Source organism: Pistacia vera, unplaced genomic scaffold (genome assembly GCF_008641045.1).
Source record: "Pistacia vera cultivar Batoury unplaced genomic scaffold, PisVer_v2 Contig744, whole genome shotgun sequence".
Classification (NCBI taxonomy): Eukaryota; Viridiplantae; Streptophyta; class Magnoliopsida; order Sapindales; family Anacardiaceae; genus Pistacia; species Pistacia vera.
The window spans coordinates 183,307-206,496 of NW_022196606.1; the positions used below are offsets into that span (position 1 = coordinate 183,307).

General features: G+C 37.9%; 1 protein-coding gene across 1 annotated transcript; it reads left to right on the plus strand.

Moving 5' to 3' along the window:
• The first annotated feature begins 16,622 nt into the window (after positions 1-16,622).
• Positions 16,623-19,459, plus strand: LOC116115505. Its single transcript, XM_031401654.1, has 3 exons — positions 16,623-16,682; positions 18,224-18,295; positions 18,772-19,459. Exons 1-3 carry the CDS (start codon positions 16,623-16,625, stop codon positions 19,438-19,440), a joined length of 801 nt encoding a protein of 266 aa, XP_031257514.1. The 3' UTR covers positions 19,441-19,459.
• The last annotated feature ends 3,731 nt before the right edge of the window (positions 19,460-23,190 follow it).

The window sequence follows — 23,190 nt, forward strand, 5'->3', positions numbered from 1 at the left end:
CTTACTTTTTCTACAAAGTTTTTTATTACCCCCTACTCTTTATTTTATTTTAATTAGTCTCGGTTCCCGGTTTCCGGTCCAGTTCTAACTATAAAATCAGAACCGCACTAGTAACAGTTTCAAAAATTGGAATCGAAACCTACCTTTTGATGGTTGGTTTTGTTTAAGAACGAGAACCAAACCCCAGAACCCATCGGTCTGGTTCCAATCGATTCTTGAACAGCCCACTGATACCATGCTCGAAGGGAACTTATATAACTTCGCTAAATGTAAGCTTGGATTTTTTAATAAGGTTGCAGCAGTATGTTACTTACAACCTTGTCAATCTTCTCATTTATTTTGAGCAAGCTATTGCTTGCTCCAGTTTATTGTTTTGCACCTTTCTTCTATAAAAAATTGAAAACCAAAATAATTTCAATTAAAAAAACTTCTACAAGAAAGAAAATTGAAAAGTTGCATTAAAAAAGACACTACCATGAATACATTGTTTCTAAAACACTACCAAAAATCTTGGTAATGAGAAATCAATCTTCCAAAAAACTATTAGAATTAGGAACAAGTCTCACTTAGTGTGTCCGTTCTTTCTAAGCCATACTTAAAGTTTTCACAAAAAAAAGGACCTCCTACCCTGTTCAGTATAGCTTACCTCCCACAGGACATTGACAAGGCTGAAGCAGGAGCGGACGGGGCTGGGCCTACCCTCACATTTAAAAAAAAAAAAAAAATTCCCCACTGCATAAACTCCTGATTTTCTGACAACATCTCTAGAGTTCAGTAACCCTTGTGGTATCAGAGCCATCCACTTATTGGTTCCAATTTCTGCTGTGCGAGGATTACCTCCCCTCGGACATGGTTTCTTAAGTTACTTATGGGTTACCAATTTTCTGCTGTGCGGGGATTACCTCCCCTCGTATATTGGCTCCTTTAAGTTTTGTTTATGTTAACTTCTCTATTTCATTGTTTGTTTGGTTTTCATGTTTATTACCTTGTGGTTTATATACTTTTTCCGGTCTTGTGCTATTCTTACGTTGAGGGAATATTCACATCCAAGAGGTGAACTTACGTCCATGGAATCCTCTTCAGCTTATCTACATTTACTGCTCCTAAATACTAGTTTATCTAGATCTTCTTCTAAGTAGACAGTCTGTATGAAATATATCTTATATCCCGAAAATCAAAAAATCCAAGCCACTATTCCCCCATGAAATCTTACACCGCCTGTTTCCAAGTCTCGCGTCTTCTCTTGTCTAAACTTTAAAACTCTTGTACGTCCTTCCAGAAAGCCAGTCAAGAGTATGTCCAGACTAGTACATTGTACAATTGTCAAATTCCACCAATCCCAAGAACAAGATGTTACTTTAGAATCCCTCAAGTCCTTACTCAATGGATCCTGAAGGATACTCTCATGTGCACTGGGTTTCGCTATCCGCTCGCTCTCTCTTATCATGGCAGAAAAGGACTTCCGTCTCAGTTCGAATTGCTTTATTGGACACCAATTTTTCAATAACACATGCTTGTATCGGGACAGCACAGACATACTTTGAATGCTGTGGACATTCATCAGACACGTTTTCCCAATTTCCATATGTCTCTCCTGATGTCATTGCTCTAAGGCTCTTAAAGTTCAATTACAGATTGTTGGGGTGCAGATTTAAATCCAGGAATTATTGCACTACTTTGCATTATCAATGGTGTTGGCGATCCAAGACCATGCTCTTGATCTCGCTATCCCTAGACGACTCGATGCCTCATCTCACTGTTGACTCTCAGAAATACCTCACTACATCAATATTCCCAAGCAAATTTCCAGAGATGATTTGATTAAATTGTTACCGCACTCTTGTGACGAGTTACGAGCTCTTAACAAAAAGAGACTCCGTGTGGTTTCTACAGAATCTACCATGCATATACAACAGTGACAACAACAACTATTAGATTTAAGTCTCCAGCAACTCCAGTGCGCCACCTTTGAGTTTTCCGACAAACTCAATTCATGATTATCCAGTCACCCCCTACCCCGTACGGAACCTGGGACGTTTCGATTCATTCTTTTCACAATCTGGTGCTCCTGTCTACCCATCAATATGATCCAGTCACTGGTCACACACCCATTGAATCTTGACTGCCAATGCTCAAAATGCCGTGGCAGTATCCTAGTTTGGGAAATCGAATGAGCATTAGACTTCCGAAGACGAACTACATTCAACAGAAAAAGAAGAAAGCTCGCTGCAGTCAACAGATCTTCATCCCGCTTTGAAGACATGATTCGGAAGTTGGTCTTCTTGGTCAACCATCTGGTAAATTTACTATTATGTCAAATATTCTCCACCAGCAAAGATTCACCATTCAGTAATCCCACATGGAACATCCCTCGCAACCTCAACCTAAATCACCTTTAAAACTATCCAAACTTACAAAATCACCTTACTTCAAACAGCCTTTACCATGTCTCACAGTCTCTCGGTGGATTGCCAAAGAACATAACCCCCAGTCAACCCCTTGCTCATATTCCACCTGTTCAGTCCGTCATGATGATCCAATCCCCTGAGCCCCACAAACAGGACAAAACCCTTCAATTATGACATAGATTTTCCTTCCCTTCAAGAACCGCCACTCAACACCAAAGTGGTTCCTTCCAAAGGTTATACCAACCTGATGGATCCACGCCCAAACTCTCCAAGCTGAGCAGTTCTAAATTGGCAAACTGAAATGCTTAGCCCCAACAAAAACCATGACTAGACTTGACAAAAAACTGGATTAGTAGCTCATCAGTGGACTCTCAGTCTCAGACCAAACTCTGCTGATTCTCGGCTACAAAAGCAAATTGATCATCTCCAAAACCGGATTGTCACTCCATCAGGAGTTAATGCATATTGTCAGTAGCTCTCATGCTATTCAGCTCAGTTTTTTTCAGAAGGAAGCAGAAATAGTCATTAAAAACCCAAATGGCATCGCTTCAGCAGGAATAATCTTAGCAAAAACTCAGACACACAGCTCTTTCCCTGAATGTCATTGGTACCAAACCCTTTTGATTCCACAACCGCATGGCCACAAACCCTCTTTTTCCCCTTTCCCAAAATTAGCCAACATTTTAGTCTCACCTCATATCCCTTGGTGCGTTCAGCTTTGGCAACACTGAACAATTATATGCCAAGCTCCGTAAGAACTGATGAATCTCAAGCTTGAACGAGAACAAAAGAGAGGAAAGTATTCTGCTAAACCACGGATCCCTCCGCGATATTCCTGACTCTTTCTCTTCCAGTCACTCAGATGCTCCACTCCTAAGTCCTCAGCGTTCTTTACTAAGGATAAGGCTCCATTCACATAATGATATGGAACGACCGCCAACCTCTACAAATCCGTGACTCTTCCGAAAATCCCGTCTCCTCCAATTTTTATGAGCTCTTTTTTGCGAGACATGCAGAAAGGCAACGTCTTGCCGCTTGGTCTTTCTGAGGATTCTCTATCAACCTTCCAAACAGAATCAGAATCAGATCCACTATACCTTCACCTAAGGAATCACTTTGAGTGATTTGACTCGAACAGTGATACTTCTGATCACATCCTCCATGTTATCCCCAACTATGACCCATCAACCTGAATCGTCCAGACCACCTGTTGTTTTCTGAAATCGATGATGAGTGCCTAAGGTGTGGACATCCATTCCAGACTCCCGCCTATGTCACGACAATCTCGTCATACTCCGCTGAACGTGACTCTTATACAACTTCAGCAAAAGCTCCACACTTTTTTTTACTGCTGTCGATTATCTTCCTCCACACAAATGGGAGCTCGAATGTATGAATTTCAGGCCTGGTTACAAGCTGAAATGCTAAAACCCTAATGCCCAAGTCTCCTACTGTACTTACGCATTTACACTAGATTTGGAGGCATTCTCCGGATTGGTGGATAAGTCTTCAGGATAGAGAACAAAATTTGTTCATCCAAATGCCAGATATCCCCAAGCCCGTATCTCCTGTATGATGAGTTCTGTGGATTACCTCATCTTTATGAGAACCAAGTCAGAGAAGAATATTTTAAGATGCGATGGTTCTCTCAAAAGAAAGATCTTGACGCATTATAAAAGTGGTAAAAAGGTATCATATACTTAGGGGTATGGATATCCTAATATGAAGCAAGCCTTTTTGTGCATCAATTTCCTGAACTCCCTAAGTCATGAAGCAACCAAGCTTATGCATCCCAAACAAACAACTTGGCTCTACTCTCTTGGTGAAATTTACCAGTTTGTTTTCTTGCTCTGGAAAAGCTCTGCTCTCAAAAACAATTTTTTGATGATTATATGAAGCGTTCTAAACGTTGACAAAGTTTTGTCAACGACCAACTTGCAGATCAATGCAAATCAGACCGCGTCATGTTCTTGTCCTACCAAGAAGAGTTTCATCTACACCATCATTTTACTCCACCTAATGCCCGGTCGACGCAATTTCGACGTTTCAAGAACCGCAAGTTTCTTCGCAAAGGAACGCAAAGGCAAACGATCTAATCGGTGTTATTTTATGCAACCGCCCGGTCATTTTGCCAAAATTGTCCAACAAGTCTAAGCATCAGTCAAAATGATGCAACAACTTTCTTAGCTCACAGATCTCGATTTTTCTGATGATGATGTTGAAAGTTGGTTTTCAATGGATGACGAACCCACCTGGATTTATGAGATAGCAATCACGAGCCTGCTGAAGCTCTTCTTCCTGCACAGTATCTGGCTGTGAGTCTGGGTACCACCATTCGGGATAGATGAATTGTCATCGATTGAGCATTGATGGAACGTATGCATGTCTGTTTGGCTTGGAGCAATTTCTCAGTGTAGTCTGGAGGAAAAATTCCCACGGAGCATCATCGTGAAGGTGGCCATAGTCATCTGGAATGATCTGTTTTTTTCAAAAAGGATTTTTGAATTGATCTAGTCTCACTAGGATGATCAAACATATATGGACAAGATCGTATGGATAAGACCGATGAAAAGTGGCTTGATGGGAGAAAAATATATGCCATCGATCGGATTAGTGATGTCTGTGAAAAACATTATAGACCAGCCATTTGGTAGACATAGACTTGTATCGGCAATTGGTGACAACATAGATTTCCATTTGTCGAGGTTTTTGAACCATCGAGAAAAGTCATCAAAGAGTGCAATTCAGGGTTGAGGTTGACTGGTATTGGGAATTATTTCAACATATGATGGATCGGAATTGAATGCATGTGGTGTTTGATTATATAACCAAAGAACCATTAATAATTCTGCTGGAAAATATGATATCAAGACCTGGAGGTAAACAAAGGATTTTTGAAAAGGGTAATCTGGATGGACCCCTAACATATCATACATGGATTGACCACATTTTTCAATGCATTGAAGTTGGTAAGAAAACATAAGATGGTATCATTTTCATCAATGGTACGAGTTCGAACAAGGTCATCAAATTCAGAGGTACATCGAGGACGGTTTGGTGAAGAGGATGATGAACGGAACTAGACTGGGTGTATGGTTGGAATAACAACATGGAAGAGGTTTGATCTAGGGTTTAGGAAACCAACTTGTTTAGTTTTAGTCTGGATAATAATCTGCAATGGTGTTGGTGTGACCCTTTGATATGCTGGACGGTGAAGAGATTTACTGAACCATTCTGGCCCAGCGAAGTAACTGTTGATTGTGGAACTTTTTTCTTGTGGAAACGTAGCTTTGATCAAAAGTCATTAATCCGTTTCATAACGAAAAATGATGTCCACAAGTGGAATTCAAACCTTTCAATGGCATTTTTGACTGCTAATACTTCCTTGAAAGTAGAAGATAATGCTGCTGGTGTGGTTGAATTGTCCACTTTGGTATCCGCACAGATGTCGTACCTTGTGTCCTCTTGTTCCAAAGTACTGCACCCCAATGAGTGTCACTAGCTCCTCTGAAGAATGCGTTTCCCGAGAAGAGGAATCTTCAATGCTGTGTATGGAAGGAGACGCTTGAGACTCTTGACTTGCTTTTGTCTGCTTTTTCGGACCATTCTGGAGGATTCTTCTTAAGCATTTGGGAAAGTGGAGTAGTGAAACGAGAATGTTGGGGTGAAACACGTAATGAATTGGCAATTCCCAAGAATTTTTGTATTTCTTTCTTGTTGTGAGAACATCTGGGAATTTTTGCAATTCATTAGCATATGAGGCTGGAGATCATACTTTGCCGTCAGCAATCCCATACCGAGTAAATCAATCTTTGTTTGCCCTGCCAATGCATTTTCTTCCTCAGAGAGCATGATAAACCATAGGTGTGGATGATATCAGCAAAGTCACGAGAAGACGTATATGAGATTCCTCTCTTTTGAAAAGAGAAGGATTCATCCGATATAAATGAAACATTTATGCAGAAGGGGATCAAAAATCTTCGTCCTGGCTTTCTGGAACAGGAAGGAGCGACTTTTTAGTCCAAAAGGCATGACTGTCCACTGTAGTGGGTTGATTGGGTATACAGAAAACAGTCTTATGACGATCATCAGATGAATTCCAAGTTGCCAAAAGCCACTTTGAGAGCAAATTTTGAAACACATCTTGTGCATTATGGAGATTTGCAAAAAGAACTTGTCTGGAGGCGAGAAATTTATCATCAAAAGGAAGAAATTCAAGGGCTGATAATGATGACCAGTCCTGGTTTCCTCTGCCTGTTTCTGCCCTTTTATTGACATAAAAAGCTTCACATGCCCATGAGAGTCTGTGGGTTCAAGCATCCTTGAGATAACTGAGTACATTCTTGTTGGGCGAGACTGAGATGTTCTGGTGACATGCCGGAATGCTACGTTTATGGGATTGATATCTTCCTCTTGATGAATGGAAGACGGATAAAGAATCTGAATTCTTCGCCATAATGGATGACACATTTGTGAGAAAATCAGCATGCGAAATCTGCGCAAGAACGAGAATAAGCTGGTTCTTGATCTGCTCAATCAGATTGGCCTTCAATCTGGAAAAATTAGCTGTGTGGTCCAGGATTGGAAAAACATCTGTAACGAACACCATCAGAGGATTCTAGTTTATTGATTTGAATAAACATCAAACCTAGAACCATGTCTTTGCCAGGGAGATCGGAACCACAGAACTTTATGAAAAGTGAAACATCCTGGAAAATTTGGATTTTAATGGGTTTGCTAATCAGATGATAATGAGGTCTCACTATTAGCAGTGTAGATATTTCTGATGAGGTTTCCACTGAGAGGCTGGAGGATCTTAGGTGAGAATAATAGTACGAGTAGCATCAGTATCAAAGAATTCAATGACTGAAACAGGATGTGAGTATTAGTAGGGAAGATCTGAACTTTTGCTGTAGATATGTGACATGAGAAGGCTAATGATGGAAGGGATGTTGTGGTGCTTGTTGGATTTGGTGAAATAGTGACAATCATCTGAATCAAGTACTCCGTATCAGTGGCTGCAAACTGAAAATGGTGTCTGAGTGGGTTCGTCGTCCATTGAAAACCAACTTCAACACATCATCAGAAAATTTGATATCTGTGGCTGAGAAAGTTTTGCATCATTTTGACTGACTGCTTAGCTTGTTTGGAACTTTTTGGCAAAATGACCTGGGCGGTTTTGCATAAATAACACCGATTAGAACCGTTTGCCTTTACGTTTCCTTTTGCGAAGAACTTGCTTTCTTGAAACGGTCGAAACTTCGTCGACCCGGAGCATTAGGTGGAAAACTGATGCGTCTAGATGAAACTTCTTCTTGGTAGGACAAGAAACTGACGATCTGATATGCACATTGATCTGCAGTCTGGTCGTTGACAAACCTTTGTCAACTGTTTAGAACGCTTCATATATCATCAAAAATTGTTTTTGAGAGCAGAGCTTTCCAGAGCAGAATAACAAACTGGTAAATTCACCAAGAGAAGTAGAGCCATTTGTTTTTTTCTGGGACTGCATAAGCTTGGTTGCTTCATGACTTATGGGATTCAGGAATTGATGCCAAAAGGGCTGCTTCATATTAGGATCATCCATACCCCAGTATATGAACCTTTTTCCACTCTTTATAATGCCTGTCAATCTTTCTTTTTGGAGAGACAGCATCGCATCTTAAATATTCTTCTCTGACTTGGTTCTCATAAGATTGAGGTAATCCACAAACTCATCCTACAGAGATACAGGGCTTGGTTGATATCTGGCATTTGGATGAACAAATTTTGGTCTATACTCCTGAGACTTATCCACCATCACGGAAATGCCCTCAAATCTAGCTGTAACTTGTGTACGTGAAGATTGGGCATTAGGTTTTAGCATTTCAGCTTGTAACCAGGCCGGAAATTTTCTATCGAGCTCTCTCATTTGTGTGGAGGAAGATCATCGACAGTAAACGTGTGGAGCTTTGCTGAAGCTGTATAAGAGTCACGTTCAGCCGAGTATGACGATTTGGCGATCATAGGCGAGATCTGGAATGGAGTCATCACCTTCAGGCATCTCATCATCGATTTCAAAACAACAGGTGTCTGGACGATTCAGGTTTGATTGGTCATCATTGGGGATAAACATGAGGATGTTGATCAGAAGTATCACTGTCAAGTCAAATTCACTTTCAATGATTCATCAGGTGAAGGTTAGTGGCTTCTGATTCTGATTCTGATTCTATTTGGAAGGTTGATATAGAATCCTCAGAAAGACCCGAAGCGGCAAAGACGTGCCTTTCTGCCATGTCTCGCAAAACAGACTCTAAAATTGGTAGGATGACGGGATTTTCGAAAGATTCAGGTTTTGCAGAGAGTTTGCGGTCTTCCATCATCATTATGTGCATTGGAGCCTTATCCTTAGATAAAGAACGCTAAGGCTTAGGAATGGAGGATCTGAGTGACTGGAAGAGAAAAGTCAGGAATATCAGCGGATGGGATCCGTGGTTTAGCAGAATACTTTCTCTCTTCTTTGTTCTCGTTCCAGCTTGATCTTTTCATCACGTTCGTTCCGAGCTTGGCATCTAATTGTGTCAGTGTTGCCAAAAGCTTGAACAGCACCAGAAGGACTATGAGTGAGACTAACGGTTGGCTAATTTTGGGAAGGGAAAAAGGGTTGTGGCCATGCGGTTTGTGGAATCCAAGGGTTTGGTACCAATGACTTTCAGGGAAAGTCTGTGGTTTGTCTGAGTTTTTGCTTAAGATATTCCTGCTGAAGCGATGCCATTTTGGGTTTTTAATGACTTCATTCTGCTTCCTTCTCAAGAAACTGAGTTGAATAGCCATGAAGGCTACTGACAATATGCATTAACTCCTGATGGAGCTGACTCAATCCGTTTTGAGATGAGTCACATTTGCTTTTGTAGCCGAGAAATCAGCAAGTTTTGGTTTCTGGGACTGAAGTCCACCTGTGAGCTACTAAATCCAGTTTTTGTTCAAGTCTAGTCAGGTTTTGTTTTGGGCTAAAGCATTTTCAGTTTGCCAATTGAGAACTGCTTCAGCTTGGGAGAGTTTTGTGGCGTGGACATCAGGTTGTATAACTTGGAAGGAACCACTTTTGTTGTTGAGTGGCAGTTTCTTAGGAAGGAAAATCTATGTCATAATGAAGTTGTCCTGTCTTTGTGGGCTCAGGGGATTGGTCATCATGACGACTGATACAGTGTGAATGGAGCAAGGGTGATATGTTGGTTTTATGTTCTTTGGCAATCCACCGCAACTGTTGATAACATGGTAAAGGTGTTTGAAGTAAGGTGATTTTGTAAGTTTGGATAGTTTTTAAGGTGATTTAGGTTGAGGTTTCGGAGGGATGTCCCATGGAGGATTACTGGATGGTAGCTTTTCTGGCTGGTGGAAATATTTGACATAATAGTCAAATTTACCAGATGGGTTGACCAAGAGACAACTTCCGGATCATGTTCTTCAAAGCGGGAATGAAGATCTGTCTGCTGCAGGCGAGCTTTCTTCTTTTTGCTGTTGTTTTGAAATAGTTTCGTCTTGGAAGATAATGCTCATCGTTTCCCAAATGGATCATCACGCATTTTTGAGCATTGGCAGTCAAGATCAAATGGATTTGACCAGTGACTGGATCATATTGATGTAGCAGAGCACCAAGATTGTTGAAAAGAATGAATCGAAGTCCGGTTCCCCGTATTGTGGTGTGGGGTCGACTGGATTAATTATGAATTGAGTTTGTCGAAACTCCAAAGGTGGAGCCTGGGAGTTGCGTGGAGACTTAAATCTGATAGTTGTTGTTCCGTCACTGTTGTCATGCATGGTAGAATTCTTAGAAACCACCGAGTCTCTTTTTTTGTTAAGAGACTCGTAACTTGTCACCCAGAGTCAGTAACAATTTAATCAAATCATCTCTGGAAATTTGCCTGGGAATATTGCTGTCATTGAGGTATTCGAGAGTCAACAGTGAGAAGTAATGCATCTAGTCGTAGGGATAGCGAGATCAAGGCATGGTCTTGGATTCGCCAAACCATTTGATATGCAACAGTAGCTGCAATACTTCCTGATTTAAATCTGCACCACAATCTGTAATTGAACTTTAAGAGCCTTAGAGCAATGAACATCAGAGAGAGACATATTGAAATTGGGAACAGTGTGCATGATGACTGTCCAGCATTCAAGTTTCTGTGCTGTTCCCGATACAAGCATTTTATATTGGACAAATCTGGTGTCCAATAAAGCAATTCGAACTGAGACCGAAGTCCTTTTCTGCCATGATAAGAGAGGCGAGCCGGTATGCGCCAAAGTGCACATGAGAGTATCCTTCCGGATCCATTGAGTAATGATTCTTGAGGTGTTCTAAAGTAACATATTGTCTTCGATGTGGCTGAATTTGACACTTGGTCAAATTGTACTAGTTGCACATACTCTTTGACTGGCTTCTGAAGGACGTACAAGTTTTAAAGGTTTTAGACAAAGAAGACGTAACACTTGGAAAAGCGGTGTAGGATTTACAATGGGGGGAATAGTGTCTTGGATTTTTTGATTTTCTGGGATATAAGATATTTCATACAGACCTGTCTACTTTAGAAGAGATCTAGATAAACTAGTATTATGGGAGCAGTAAATGTAGATAAAGTGAAGAGGATTCCATTGACGAGTTCAACCTCTTGGATGTGTAATATCCACTCAAACGGTAAGATAGCACAGACCCGAAAATTACATCGAAACACAAGTGAATAAACATGAAACAAACATAACATATGAAATAGAGCAAGTTAACATCAACCAAAACTTAGAGGAGCCAATATCCGAGGGAGTAATCCACCGCACCGCTACATTGGAACCAATAAGTACTTAAAGAAACCATGTCCGAGGTGAGTAATCCTCCGCACCTTTAGATTTATAAAAAATAAGAAATATTATACATAGACTCATAAAAAACTTGCTATTAATATATTATTTCACCACATAGTATATCAATAAAGTTAAAACTCTCTCCATTATTTCTACTGCTTTGTTTTATCTGTATTTTATGATTTTATCCTTAAAATTCTTTAGTTTTCTCATTTTTCCTTCTTCCACATTCTCTATGTTATTCTTTTTTAAACTTTTGAAGACTGAAATTGTTGAAGCTTTCACTCATTAAGGTGCCACAATTAGCTTCGTTTTCTGTTTTCTCATTTTATTATGTTATTGCTCATTTCATTTAGTTTTTTAGAGTTTGAATCATGCTTATTTTTTTTTTTTTTGAGGATTTTATTCCGATTTGATGGAAAATGCATGGAATCTTGTGATTTGTTTTGGTGTTTAATTTCCCAATAAACCTTAACTATATTTTCTGAACGTTATTCTTTACCTCTCACCCACTCTTTCCTACTTTCAAATATCACTGTTTATTTGATCAAATTATTAAAGAAGTTTGAGTTATTACTATGTTTTATATAAAATTTTTCCCTTTTTTTTTGTTAATTTACATTAAAGTCAAGACAACTATTTTAATTTAAGTTTTGATTTCTTTCGGTTAGACTAATGTCGAATCAAGTCACTGAAAATTTATATTATAATATTTGAAAGCAAAACCAAAAAAAAAAATTAAAAGACAAAAAAATAGGAGAAATGAAAATTTGTGTGTAAACATTTTTGGTAGATTGTGATTGTTATAACTCTTTTAATTATATTTGGATTTAAGGGGATCGTTAGATTCCCTTAATCTTTTTGCTTTCTTTAATTAAAGAGGTTTTTTTCCATGTAAATTTTTTTTATGCTTTCTCGTGAATTGAAGTTATTTTCAACATAGTTGCTTAAGGTTTTGCCGTCATAGATTTATTCAAGTGGTAAAGTATTGTGTATTGCATTATTTTATTTTAGATTATTGAATATATTATTTTTTTTACTTAAGGTTTTGATTTTTTTTTTTTTTAAAATTTTCAATAGTTGTTTTGACAATAATGGCGGAGCCACGGAGGCTCCCCCTAGACAAAATCCTAAATCCCCACTGGGCTGAAGTATACGTGTTAATTTCAAGCACTACTGAGTTATGCAGAGTCATATATAAATATTGCAAAAAATTTCAAATTCGGTTATGGAGCTTCCTAAATTGTTACACGATAACTTCATGCATCGACAACAGAATAAGGCCAAGTTTTGAATCAATAATAGTAAAAAGATCTTGCATCTTTGTAATGTAGCATATGGAAAACTTGAGAGAGAAATACATCACATTAGGCATATATAAATTTCCCTCCCCTTACTAGAATGTTGCAAATTTACACAATCATCAGAGTCCAAAAGTATGTATTATTAACTGGAAATGCTACACGCAAAATTTGCCTATCGAAACCAAAAATGGGAAGGAATAAAAAAAAACAGAAAAAAAAAAAAAAGAGCGAGAAAAATTCATCTACATTGAATTCATTGCTCTAAAACTAAACTACGGCAAGCCTAAAAACCCAATATGTCAAGGACTGATAATCTTATGTCACAAAAACACCTCTCTGTGATATTCTCAGTAAACTGAAACCAACAAAATGCTGGAACCATTTGCAGGTCCAGTGGCAAGCAAATATCCAGCATCACCTAAAGTAGAACTTGTTCTTGGGCTGCTGTTGCAAATTAATACCCGCAGATTATAATGTCCAAGAAGTAGAGTCTTAATTCAAAAAAAAAAAAAAAAAAAAAAAAAAAAAAAAAAACTAATGATTTGTAGATTTCATGATTAGGAGACAATTTTCTTCCACCCCCTCCAGGAAAGAAAAAGAATGATATTAAAGAAACAGTAGCCCTCTTGCAGAAAAGAACATAGAAACTCAACTAGCAGGGTCAGACTTTTATCATGACTTATTGAAATAAATGGAATTCTAATAGAATTTACACACATATATCAGCAAGAATTGATGAAGACAAGCACAAGGTAAGAAAATACGCACCGGTCGATTTCTGTTAAAAAAACATAAAGAAAGTCAGAAAAAATTAAGAACCAATGTCTTCACCTGACAGAGCTATATAACTGATTTAGCATATATGTGCTCCCTTTACAAATCACACAAGGTGTTATGCCGGGGAACATAGGGCTCACTGGCGCCCGGTTAAGTGCGAAGGTCAACCTCAGGAAGAGTCTACTGCCATTCTGGCGCACCTGCGTCGTGTGATCATGGTTGCACCCCACAGCTTACTTCCGTCAGAATAATGGGTGCACGTCATGCCAGCAAGGAGTTGTGATGATCCCGCATGTCCAATCCTTGCCGCAACACGTGATTACCGTCAAAAAAGGATTTGCACGGATCATCCCACCAACTATGCAGATTCAGTGTTCATTACCTCAAGGCATCCCACTATAATGGAGCTCCTCTCATTAAGGGGATTCGCACATTTTTACTCTTGACAAACTCTCCTCTCTCTCTCTCTAGAAAAGACAATCTTTGATACCTTTATCATCAGTGTAAAGTTAGTCGTCTTAAGCGACCTGACCATTACATTAATAAAACATCAGTGGAATGTAGATTTGCTTCCTTAGCATCCGACCACTTTAAAACTCCTTTCTCACTGCATTTATGTCATTTTCCTTTCCATTCCAGTGGTGTTGTTTGGGCCAACTTAACATTTCCACACGTGCGTTTCGTTGTGTCAAAATCAATCCACCACAAGTTATTAAACTTTTTAATAGAAGGCCCAAGGTCATCAAAATTGCAAAATTGATAATCAAGCTTATTGGCACTTAGGCTTTCTCGGACATCCATGAAGTTCTTCTTCAGAATATGCAATATTTGAGCCATCACATTGACAGCAATTAAATGTTGAGCCAAACAACACGAACTCAAAGGGATTCATCAGTAAGACTCCGCCGCAAGGAATGATCAAACAAATCCTCAAACATCCATTTACCTATACAAAAGAAAATATAATTCAAGATATAACACAAGATATATACACAAAAGAACTATCACCTAATATATTAACATGGCAACAGCAAAGTGCTACTTATATCAAAATTATAAACTAACCAAGTATAGTCAAATTAGTGTTCAGGTTCTACCAGGATTTTTTAACCATTTTCTCCTCCTATAACCAACACACTGTAAAGTACTGCATAGCTAGTGGGAGAACCATGCAAGAACCTTTTATAACCCCGGCACTTGCTAGAACTTTTTGCAGGAATACAATTAGCAGTTGGAACTTCATTACGTAAACCTCCATAATCTTGAGCCTCTTGTCTAAAGGCTGTGTGGTTTCTATCCTGATAAGCATATATGCTAAAATAAAACCACCTGCCGACAATAATACAATAATGAGTATTAAGTAAAACAAAAGAGACATGGATTTTCCTATATTGTATTGCTGCTGTGTAATGAAAACAAACACAACACTCAACATTTGGTAAGATAACTAAAATCTTGTTATGTTTAGTTAGTGTTAATTATATATATAGAATAAGTATTTTAGTTTGTAAGCGTTTGATTTATTATAACATTATGTAAATGATAAACAAAAATCTTATGAAAAATGAATCACATCTTATTTTAAATAGAATACGAATTGAATAAAAAATAACATACACATAATGTTTAACTGTTAGTACTATTGGGGGTAATCACTTAAGTGATCATATACAAGATATAATCAATACGTGCACAGATGCACGTATGCTTCAGCGATTTACTTTCTCGCTTAAGCAATTTTATGCTTTTACCCTTGGTTGCTTAAGCGATCAAGTCCGAGGCAGAATCAACATCTGCACTTTTACCCAGCTCGCTTAAGCGATTTATGGTCTCGCTTAAGCGATTCTTCACTTTTACCCTTGGTCTCTTAAGCGATCAATTCCAAGGCAGAATCAATATCTGCCCATTGCACGATCGCTTAAGCGAATTACAGTCTCGCTTAAGTGATTCTTCACTTGACCCTGGTCGCTTAAGTGATATTTCCTTTTACCCTTGGTCGCTTAGTGATTCTAGATCGCTTAAGCGATTAAGTCTGTGCAGAATCAATATCTCCCAAATGCACGATCGCTAAACATTTATGTATCGCTTAAGCGATTCTTCACTTTTACCCTTGGTCGCTTAAGCGATCAAGTCCAGGGCAGAATCAGATCTGCCCAGGGCACGATCGCTTAAGCGATTTATGTTTGCTTAAAGCGATTTCTCGTTTTACCCTTGGTCGCTTATCGATACAAAATCGCTTTAGCGATCAGTCTATGACAGCATAAACATCTGTCCAGAGCACGCTTAAGCATTAATTTTCTCACTTAAGCGTCCTTATTGAAAAACCCTTTGTTGCTTAAGCAATATATGTATCGCTTATATATCTCTTAAGCGATCATGGCAATACATATTTTTTCCATTTTTTCTCCTGAATTTTGACAAACTAAAATCACAACAATATAATTCCATACTTTCTCCTAAATTTGACAACCTAATTGCAATCAACACATCAAGGCCATGTAAACAAAATACTAATATAAAGGATGATTTATTCAAGGTAACAATAGAGTTTAAAACATAAAAAATTGAAAACAACACTCTTCAACAGTTGACCTTGGCAACTCTCTCATTCTCTTCTTCAACCTAATTTTCTGGATCTGCAGTGTGGATTGATTCTGGCAATTGCTTCTTTGTGGCCAGGTTGCTTGCAAATTGAGCACTTGTTCATCCCCTGGAACCACCTCAAGGCTAATGGAATACACTTAACTCTTTTTCTCCCTTTTCTTTCTTCTTGAATGGCAGATGGATGATAATGTCAGCCACCTCTGTTGGCACCACCCCTGCTCTTCTGGAGGAACTGGATTATCATTTCTGAATAAGCCAGCATGTAGTGATTTGCCATATAGAAAGGGGAGCAAAGTTCCATGTAATTCTTGAACCATATCTGGCTTCCGTTGGTGTTTCAGTGCTGCTAGTGCATGAGGCCAAGGTAAACGTTAATGTTAAGCACTTTACAGCTACAATTTTTACTAACAAGGTTAACTAGCATCCGGACTATAGCCGTGTGAGGTGAACTCTTTGAGCATTAAGGAATGGCAACAGTGCATTTGACAATTCCATATGCTCATCGCAATAATTTTTCAGCTTGACGGAACAAGGGTTTGTTTTCAGCTAATGATGGACCCAGTGCAACCTAAAAGACTGAAGAGTTCATAAGTTGATGTGTGGTAATAATTTTTATGCAACAATTAAACAATTAAACAAAGAGAAATATATCAAAAATTTATTAACATAGGGATAAAAATAGAGAAAACCAACAATGGGTTATCTGAGTGGTAAAGACTTGGGGCCAAGGGGTTTGCTCCCCCTGTGGTCTCAGGTTCGAATCACAAGAATGATTGCTAATACTATTGGCCATGGACTGCAGGGCTTTCCTTGTTTTGGAAGCCTTGTTCAGGGTCGCGGGACTAGTTGAGATGTACGTAAATTGGCCCGGACACCCCCAGTAACAAAAAAAAAAAAAAATAGAGAAATTAATTTATTTATTTTTAAATTAAAGTAAATCAGATTAAGAATCATCCTTTTTTAATGAAAAATTTCATCAACAGAGAAATTAAATGCATAAAATTCACAAATACGTTTGGGAAGTGGGATAAAGCATGAGGTTGAACTAATTGGGAAGTAAGGTAAATCAGATTAGTCCAATCTTTTGTTTGTTGCTAGTTTTTGACAAGGGCAATATTACACTTACAACCCAATCTTACAAATTTTCTCTCGCAACCTCGACATGACACCCCGCAATAGGTCTCATCTGCCCAATTACGAACTGATCAATTATGAACTATCATGTCAGGGTTATGAAAGAAAGTTTGTAACATTGAGTTGTGAGCCAATCTTTATTGTTTTGAGATTTGGAATTGTATAAAATTTATCCCATGCCCCACCTATAATCCTAAAAGATAGGGATAAGGAATCTCATGGAGAGGCGTGGGACTAGTTTTGTCAGCTGAGCTGAGCCGGCGCATGAAATACTCACAGTAATGGTCGAGCCAAGTTTAAGTGTACCCCTGCTCGGCTCGACTAGGATTACGAGTATTTAGTGGCTTGATTAGGCTTTTTTGCGTTGTATATAGGTAATGGGTGTGTTTTGTGAATTTACATGTTAAAGGTTTCAAAAATCACAAATTACCCCCAATTCCCAATTAACCCAAATTGTAAAAAACAATTCCCAAATTACATAAACCCTATTTTCAATTGAACAAAATAACAAGCCCTAAACTAAAGTACTCAGCATTGTCAGTTAACCACCATTGATTCTTAGCTCAATTCTCCGTCGGTCGCTGCTTTGTCCCACCTTGTCAATCGCCGACAACAACAGATTTTACGAAGAAGTAATGGGTGTGTTAGTTTCCTTGGATTATTGCTTGTTGTGTTGGTTAGGAGATGTTGCCCATTGGTTGCGATTTTATGTTGAAGTTGATGTTAAGAGAAGTTGTGGTTATCGATTTTGCATGTCAAGAACTTAAGAGAAGTTGTTGTTTTGTATATTTTTAATTGGAAATGTTGAAATTGATTGCTGCCCACCACCTATTTGATAAANACTGATGTCTTAGCAAACCTGAAATAATAGTGAAATTGAGAAGAAAATTTCAAAAGATCTACATTACAGATTTTCTGGGGTGGTTGCCAAATGATTTTAACTAAAAGGAAGGGAAAGGAGAACTGGTTTTCTTAGAAAATTCTATCCAGATGTAGTATGACATGTTTTGGATCCATTTTTCTATCATTAGTTTCTGGAGAGAAGATTGGTCTGCCTACTATGTGGAATGTGTATGAATAACATCTAAAATAGAGTTAAACATAGTACAGATATCTCAAGATTTATCGATGTGTTTATTAATCATATTGTTTATATTCCAGGCTTCAGATGCAGTGTTAAGGGCCATTGGGAGCCGGTGGACTGTACCATGGACAGCAGAAACTATATTACAAGTAAGTGTTTCAACTTAATTGCATCAAGTTAACTGTATTATGATGCTATTTTGTTGGGAAAACTGCATGTAGCCCTAACCCCTGAGCTTTCTGCCTGTCATTTGCTATTGAGGATGAGTTGTTATCACTGAAAATACAAAATGTGCTTCTTAAACATGAAGAAGACAATGATAATTGCATTCATTTGCTAGTTATCCTCTTTAAGGATATGTATATAACTAAAAAACTAGTTTTGTGTAATGGATATCTGCACCTGGACGAATACATTTCCATTTGTTTATCAGCCTCCTGGTATTCTGATATAATGATATCATCCAAAAGTAGGAAGAAAGCTACCAACAACAGCAATTTCCCTCTAATCTTAGTTTTGAACTGTTCAAATTAGCTCCAGTAGACACTCTCATCTAATAAATTATACTGTTCTATTAGAAAATGGAATTAATTAAGGTGGCAATGACACTGTATCTGGCCTGCAGGTAATGCTTTTATGGGTTGCGGCATTTTGGTTCATAGGGTCTTGGGTGATTCCATTTGCAGCCCATATAGCAGGTTTCAGCAAGGATTCTCTGACGTTTAGAGGACAGGCCTTATTCAGCCTAGTGACTGATGTAACTGAAGGGCTTGCTGGCATTGCTATCCTCCATCGCTGCCTGTCTCGGTTTCATCCCCTTCCATCTGATTGGTTTAGATTTAGCTTGAGGGGCACCTGGCAATTTGATGTTGCACTGGGATGTCTCATGTTTCCTCTGGTGAATCGGCTCTCACAATTCAACCTGAACTTGTTGCCCCTTATGCCCTCTGCACCTGTCACCATCTCAAGTGTTGAGCAGTCAATAATGGCACGGGATCCGGTTGCAATGGCATTATATGCAATAGTAGTGTCCATATGTGCTCCTGTCTGGGAAGAGATTGTCTTTCGGGGTTTCCTCCTCCCTTCGTTGACCAAATACATGCCTGTATGGTGTGCAATACTGGTGAGTTCAGTTGCCTTTGCTCTAGCGCATTTCAATGTACAGAGAATGCTACCGCTTATATTTCTTGGTGTGGTTATGGGTCTTGTATTTGCACGATCAAGGAATCTGTTGCCATCTATGCTCTTGCATAGCCTCTGGAATGGCTTTGTGTTCTTAGATTTAATGAGATAGCCTCTAGTTTTGTACTTCACATGTAGTTCAGTGCTGGGTCAAACCAATTTCGATGATGTGTGGATTCAGGCCAATGAGTGGGCTATGCGCCTTCCAAGAGAAATAACCATATGCTCCTTCAAGAACAGCTGCTTGTTTTGTATGGGAAATGTTGATTGGTTTACATCCCCAACATTTGTATAGGTCCACCTAATTAATGCAAGGTCAGTTGATACTGATCGATAGTTCTGTAATGTTAAAAGAATTGGCCCTTTTCATTGTTGATGTCATTGATTATATGAGCAGTAAGCAAAAAATTACATGAACATTTAACCTTATTTTCAGCCTTCAGGAGATCTTCTATGCCAACATTTTAAGACTTTGTTTCAAATTGGTGGACAAACTGCTTGGTTAAAAAAGAAAAAGGGAAAAATTTATGGCTTGCCAATTGCTAGGAAAGATTCCCAAGCTAATTAAGAGAAGAGAAAACATTTCCCCGACTGTATCTGAGGAAAGTATTTTGGATAGTTTTTGTTCATGTATCGTTTATCAGCATCAATTTTTTGTGAATTTGGTTACTCTTTATACTTCCGAAGCTGTCTGTCCTAAGTTTTCTGCTTCGCTCCATAGTTTGCTTCAAAGTAATTACAGAAAACCTTTTTATAGCGATATTCTCTATAGGAATAAATTTTATATAGGTATTAAAAACTTTATTCTCAATTTAGGGTAATTATAAATAAGAATAAACTCTATTAAAATTTTCAAATTCTTGTTGGAAAGTTATCCCTACATAGTAATAATTATATGCATATTATAAAAAAATATATATATATATATATTACATTAAAGGTTTAAGATGAAATAAAATTATTTATCTAAAGTTGTTTGAGACATTTTTTAGCTTATGGGCACGTAATAACTAGAGGTGGGAAAGGCCCAGGCCTAGTTGGTCTTGGTCCTGGTCCTGGTCCTGGGCCTAGGCCCTCAAGGTTCGGGCCCAAATAATCAAGTACTGGTACAGGGCCTATGAGATTTCTTAGGGTGCAGATCGGTCCCTAGGACTAGTCATGGGCCCATAGGATCGGTCTTATGGGCCTAGACAATTTTTTGTAAAAAAATTTATTTTAACCACCCCTATATTTATTGTCAATTTCATATTAAATAGAGGGTTTTGGATATTTTATAAGGGTTAAAAGGAAATTGGGGAGGGGGTTTGGGCCTGGGCTTGGGAACGTTGGGCTTGGTTCAATCCTAGGACCAGTTTTTTGGGTCAGGGCCTAATTCTCAGCTCTAATAATAACTCGTTAGTATGGACACCTTCTTGTTGAAGTCAAAATATTTCTAAATTCTTAAGCATGTTTAGAGCTTCTTGGCTTGAAACTTTTTGTATTTATGTATTATGATCCTCAAGATTATTTCATTTCTCTTCTTGTCTAATTATAGCAATGATTTCTCCTTCAGTTAAAGTATACATGACTTTTTGTTCATTCGGATGATTGAGGAAGACATAAATACCCATTCGATTAGTGTAGTGAAGTTGTTGAATTCAATCACTTAGTTTTGTAATGACTCTTTGATTCTTCTCATCCATTTCGTTTGTAACTTGCAATTCATCGACATCGAGGGACCTTATTTTGCAATGCTACAAACAATTGGCAATTGTTTGTGGCTTCACATCAATTTACCATGCAACAACTGCATTTATAATTCCATCAATAAGACTTATCTTTACTAGTTCTAAGACACGATCTTTTATCTGTTTCAAGAGAGGACAATTGAAGCGCTGAATTGAAATTATAATACTACTAAAACATGAATTGAAATCCTAATATTGTATTACTAAAACATGAATTATAAAATAAGAAATCAAAACGATAATTTTCGTAACTACACCTCTATTAAGTTATAACCTCCTCATAATAAAAAAATTAGTTGATCTCACCATTATGACTATAGAGATTTTACTGTATATGAAAAATAAAATAAAAAGTTAGATAGAGACATTAGTTAAATTAAAAAAAAAAAAAAGAGTTTCCAATAAATTTGTAAGAAGATAAAGAGACGTAGACTTAAATGAAATTTTTTATTTATTAAAAATAACTAACAATTATATTTCGTATAACACGTACAAAAGAAATAAATAAAGCCTATTTTAGACTTTTCATTTAAAGCCCCAAATTTCCTAGAGCTGGCACTGATGGAAAATCATTATTTTACAGCTTTAAACCAAATCTCTCTTCATTGGTCTATTGATTCTAAAATTTATTACAATTTCAAAGCATTTTGTAATAGAAAATTAGAAACTTATCCAACAATAGGTCCAGCTTGTCAGGTCCATCCCTGATATCTAGGGCTGTTCGGTTCTGGGTACCCTACATTTTTTGAAAGAACCGAAACCAATGGTTCCTTGAAATTTGGAACCGGAATCGGAACCTGTAACAATGATTCCGGTTCCAGTTCTGGGTACCCTATAAAATTCCAAGGACCCCCCAAAAGTTTTTAAAATGGTAAAAAACCCTTAAAAACTTACAAATACCCCCCCCCCCTTCACCTGGAACTTGTTAACAAAAATAAAATTACAAATTATAAATTCAAAATTACAAACTCCATTACTTTGTAAAGATAGATTCTCAAAAGTCAAACCAACTTACTTTAAATGTTATGAAATATAAATATAAATATATTCACATTACTTTTTCTACAAAAGTTTTTATTAACCCCCTACTCTTTAATTTTATTTTATATTAGTCTCGGTTCCCGGTTCCGATTCCAGTTCCTAACTATAAGAACCAGAACCGGAACTGGACAGTAACAGTTCCAAAAATTTAGAATCGGAACCTATCTGTTGATGGCTGATTCTGTGTGGGAACCGGAACCAAACCCAGGGTACCCGCCGGTTCTGGTTCCAATCGGTTCTTTTGAACACCCCTACTGATACCATGCTCGAAGGAACTTATATAATCTTCGCTAAATGTAAGCTTGGATTTTTTAATAAGGTTGCAGCAGTATGTTACTTACAAGCCTTGTCAATCTTCTCATTTTGAGCAAGCTATTGCTTGCTCCATTTATTAGTTTTGCACCTTTCTTCTATAAAAAAATTTGAAAACCAAAATAAGTTCAATTAAAAACTTCTACAAGAAAAGAAAATTGAAAAGTTGCAGTAAAAAAAAGACACTACCATGAATACATTGTTTCTAAAGACACTCCAAAAATCTTGGTAATGAGAAATCAATATTCCAAAAAACTGCATTAAGAATTTAGGAACAAGTGTCTACTTAGTGTGTCCGTCTTTCTAAAGCCATACTTAAAGTAATTCACAAAAAAAGGACCTCCTACCCTGTTCAGTATAGCTTACTCCCACAGGACAATGACAATGGCTGAAGCAGGAGCGGACGGGGCTGGGCCTACCCTCACATTTAAAAAAAAAAAAAAAAAAAAAATTCCCACATGCATAAACTCCATGATTTTCTGACAACATCTCTAAGGTCTAGTAACCCTTGTGTATCAGAGCCATCCACTTATTGGTTCCAATTTCTGCAGTGCGGAGGATTACCTCCCCTCGGACATTGGTTTCTTTAAGTTACTTATTGGTTCCAATTTTCGCGTGTGCGGAGGATTACCTCCTCGGATAGGGTCCTTTAAGTTTTGGTTATGTTAACTTTCTCTATTATATGTTATGTTTGTTTCACGTTTATTAACTGTGTTTATATGAATTTCGGGTCTTGTGCTATCTTTACGTTTGAGGTGGAATTACACATCCAAGAGGTTGAA

What these genes read in the sequence shown, in the direction of transcription:
- LOC116115505 (XM_031401654.1), top strand. Translation starts at nt 16,623, where the DNA reads ATGGGTTATCTGAGTGGTAAAGACTTGGGGCCAAGGGGTTTGCTCCCC. An exon ending in TGCTCCCCCTGTGGTCTCAG is followed by an intron (nt 16,683 to 18,223) that starts GTTCGAATCACA and finishes TTTATATTCCAG; the next exon opens with GCTTCAGATGCAGTGTTAAG. An exon ending in CAGCAGAAACTATATTACAA is followed by an intron (nt 18,296 to 18,771) that starts GTAAGTGTTTCA and finishes TCTGGCCTGCAG; the next exon opens with GTAATGCTTTTATGGGTTGC.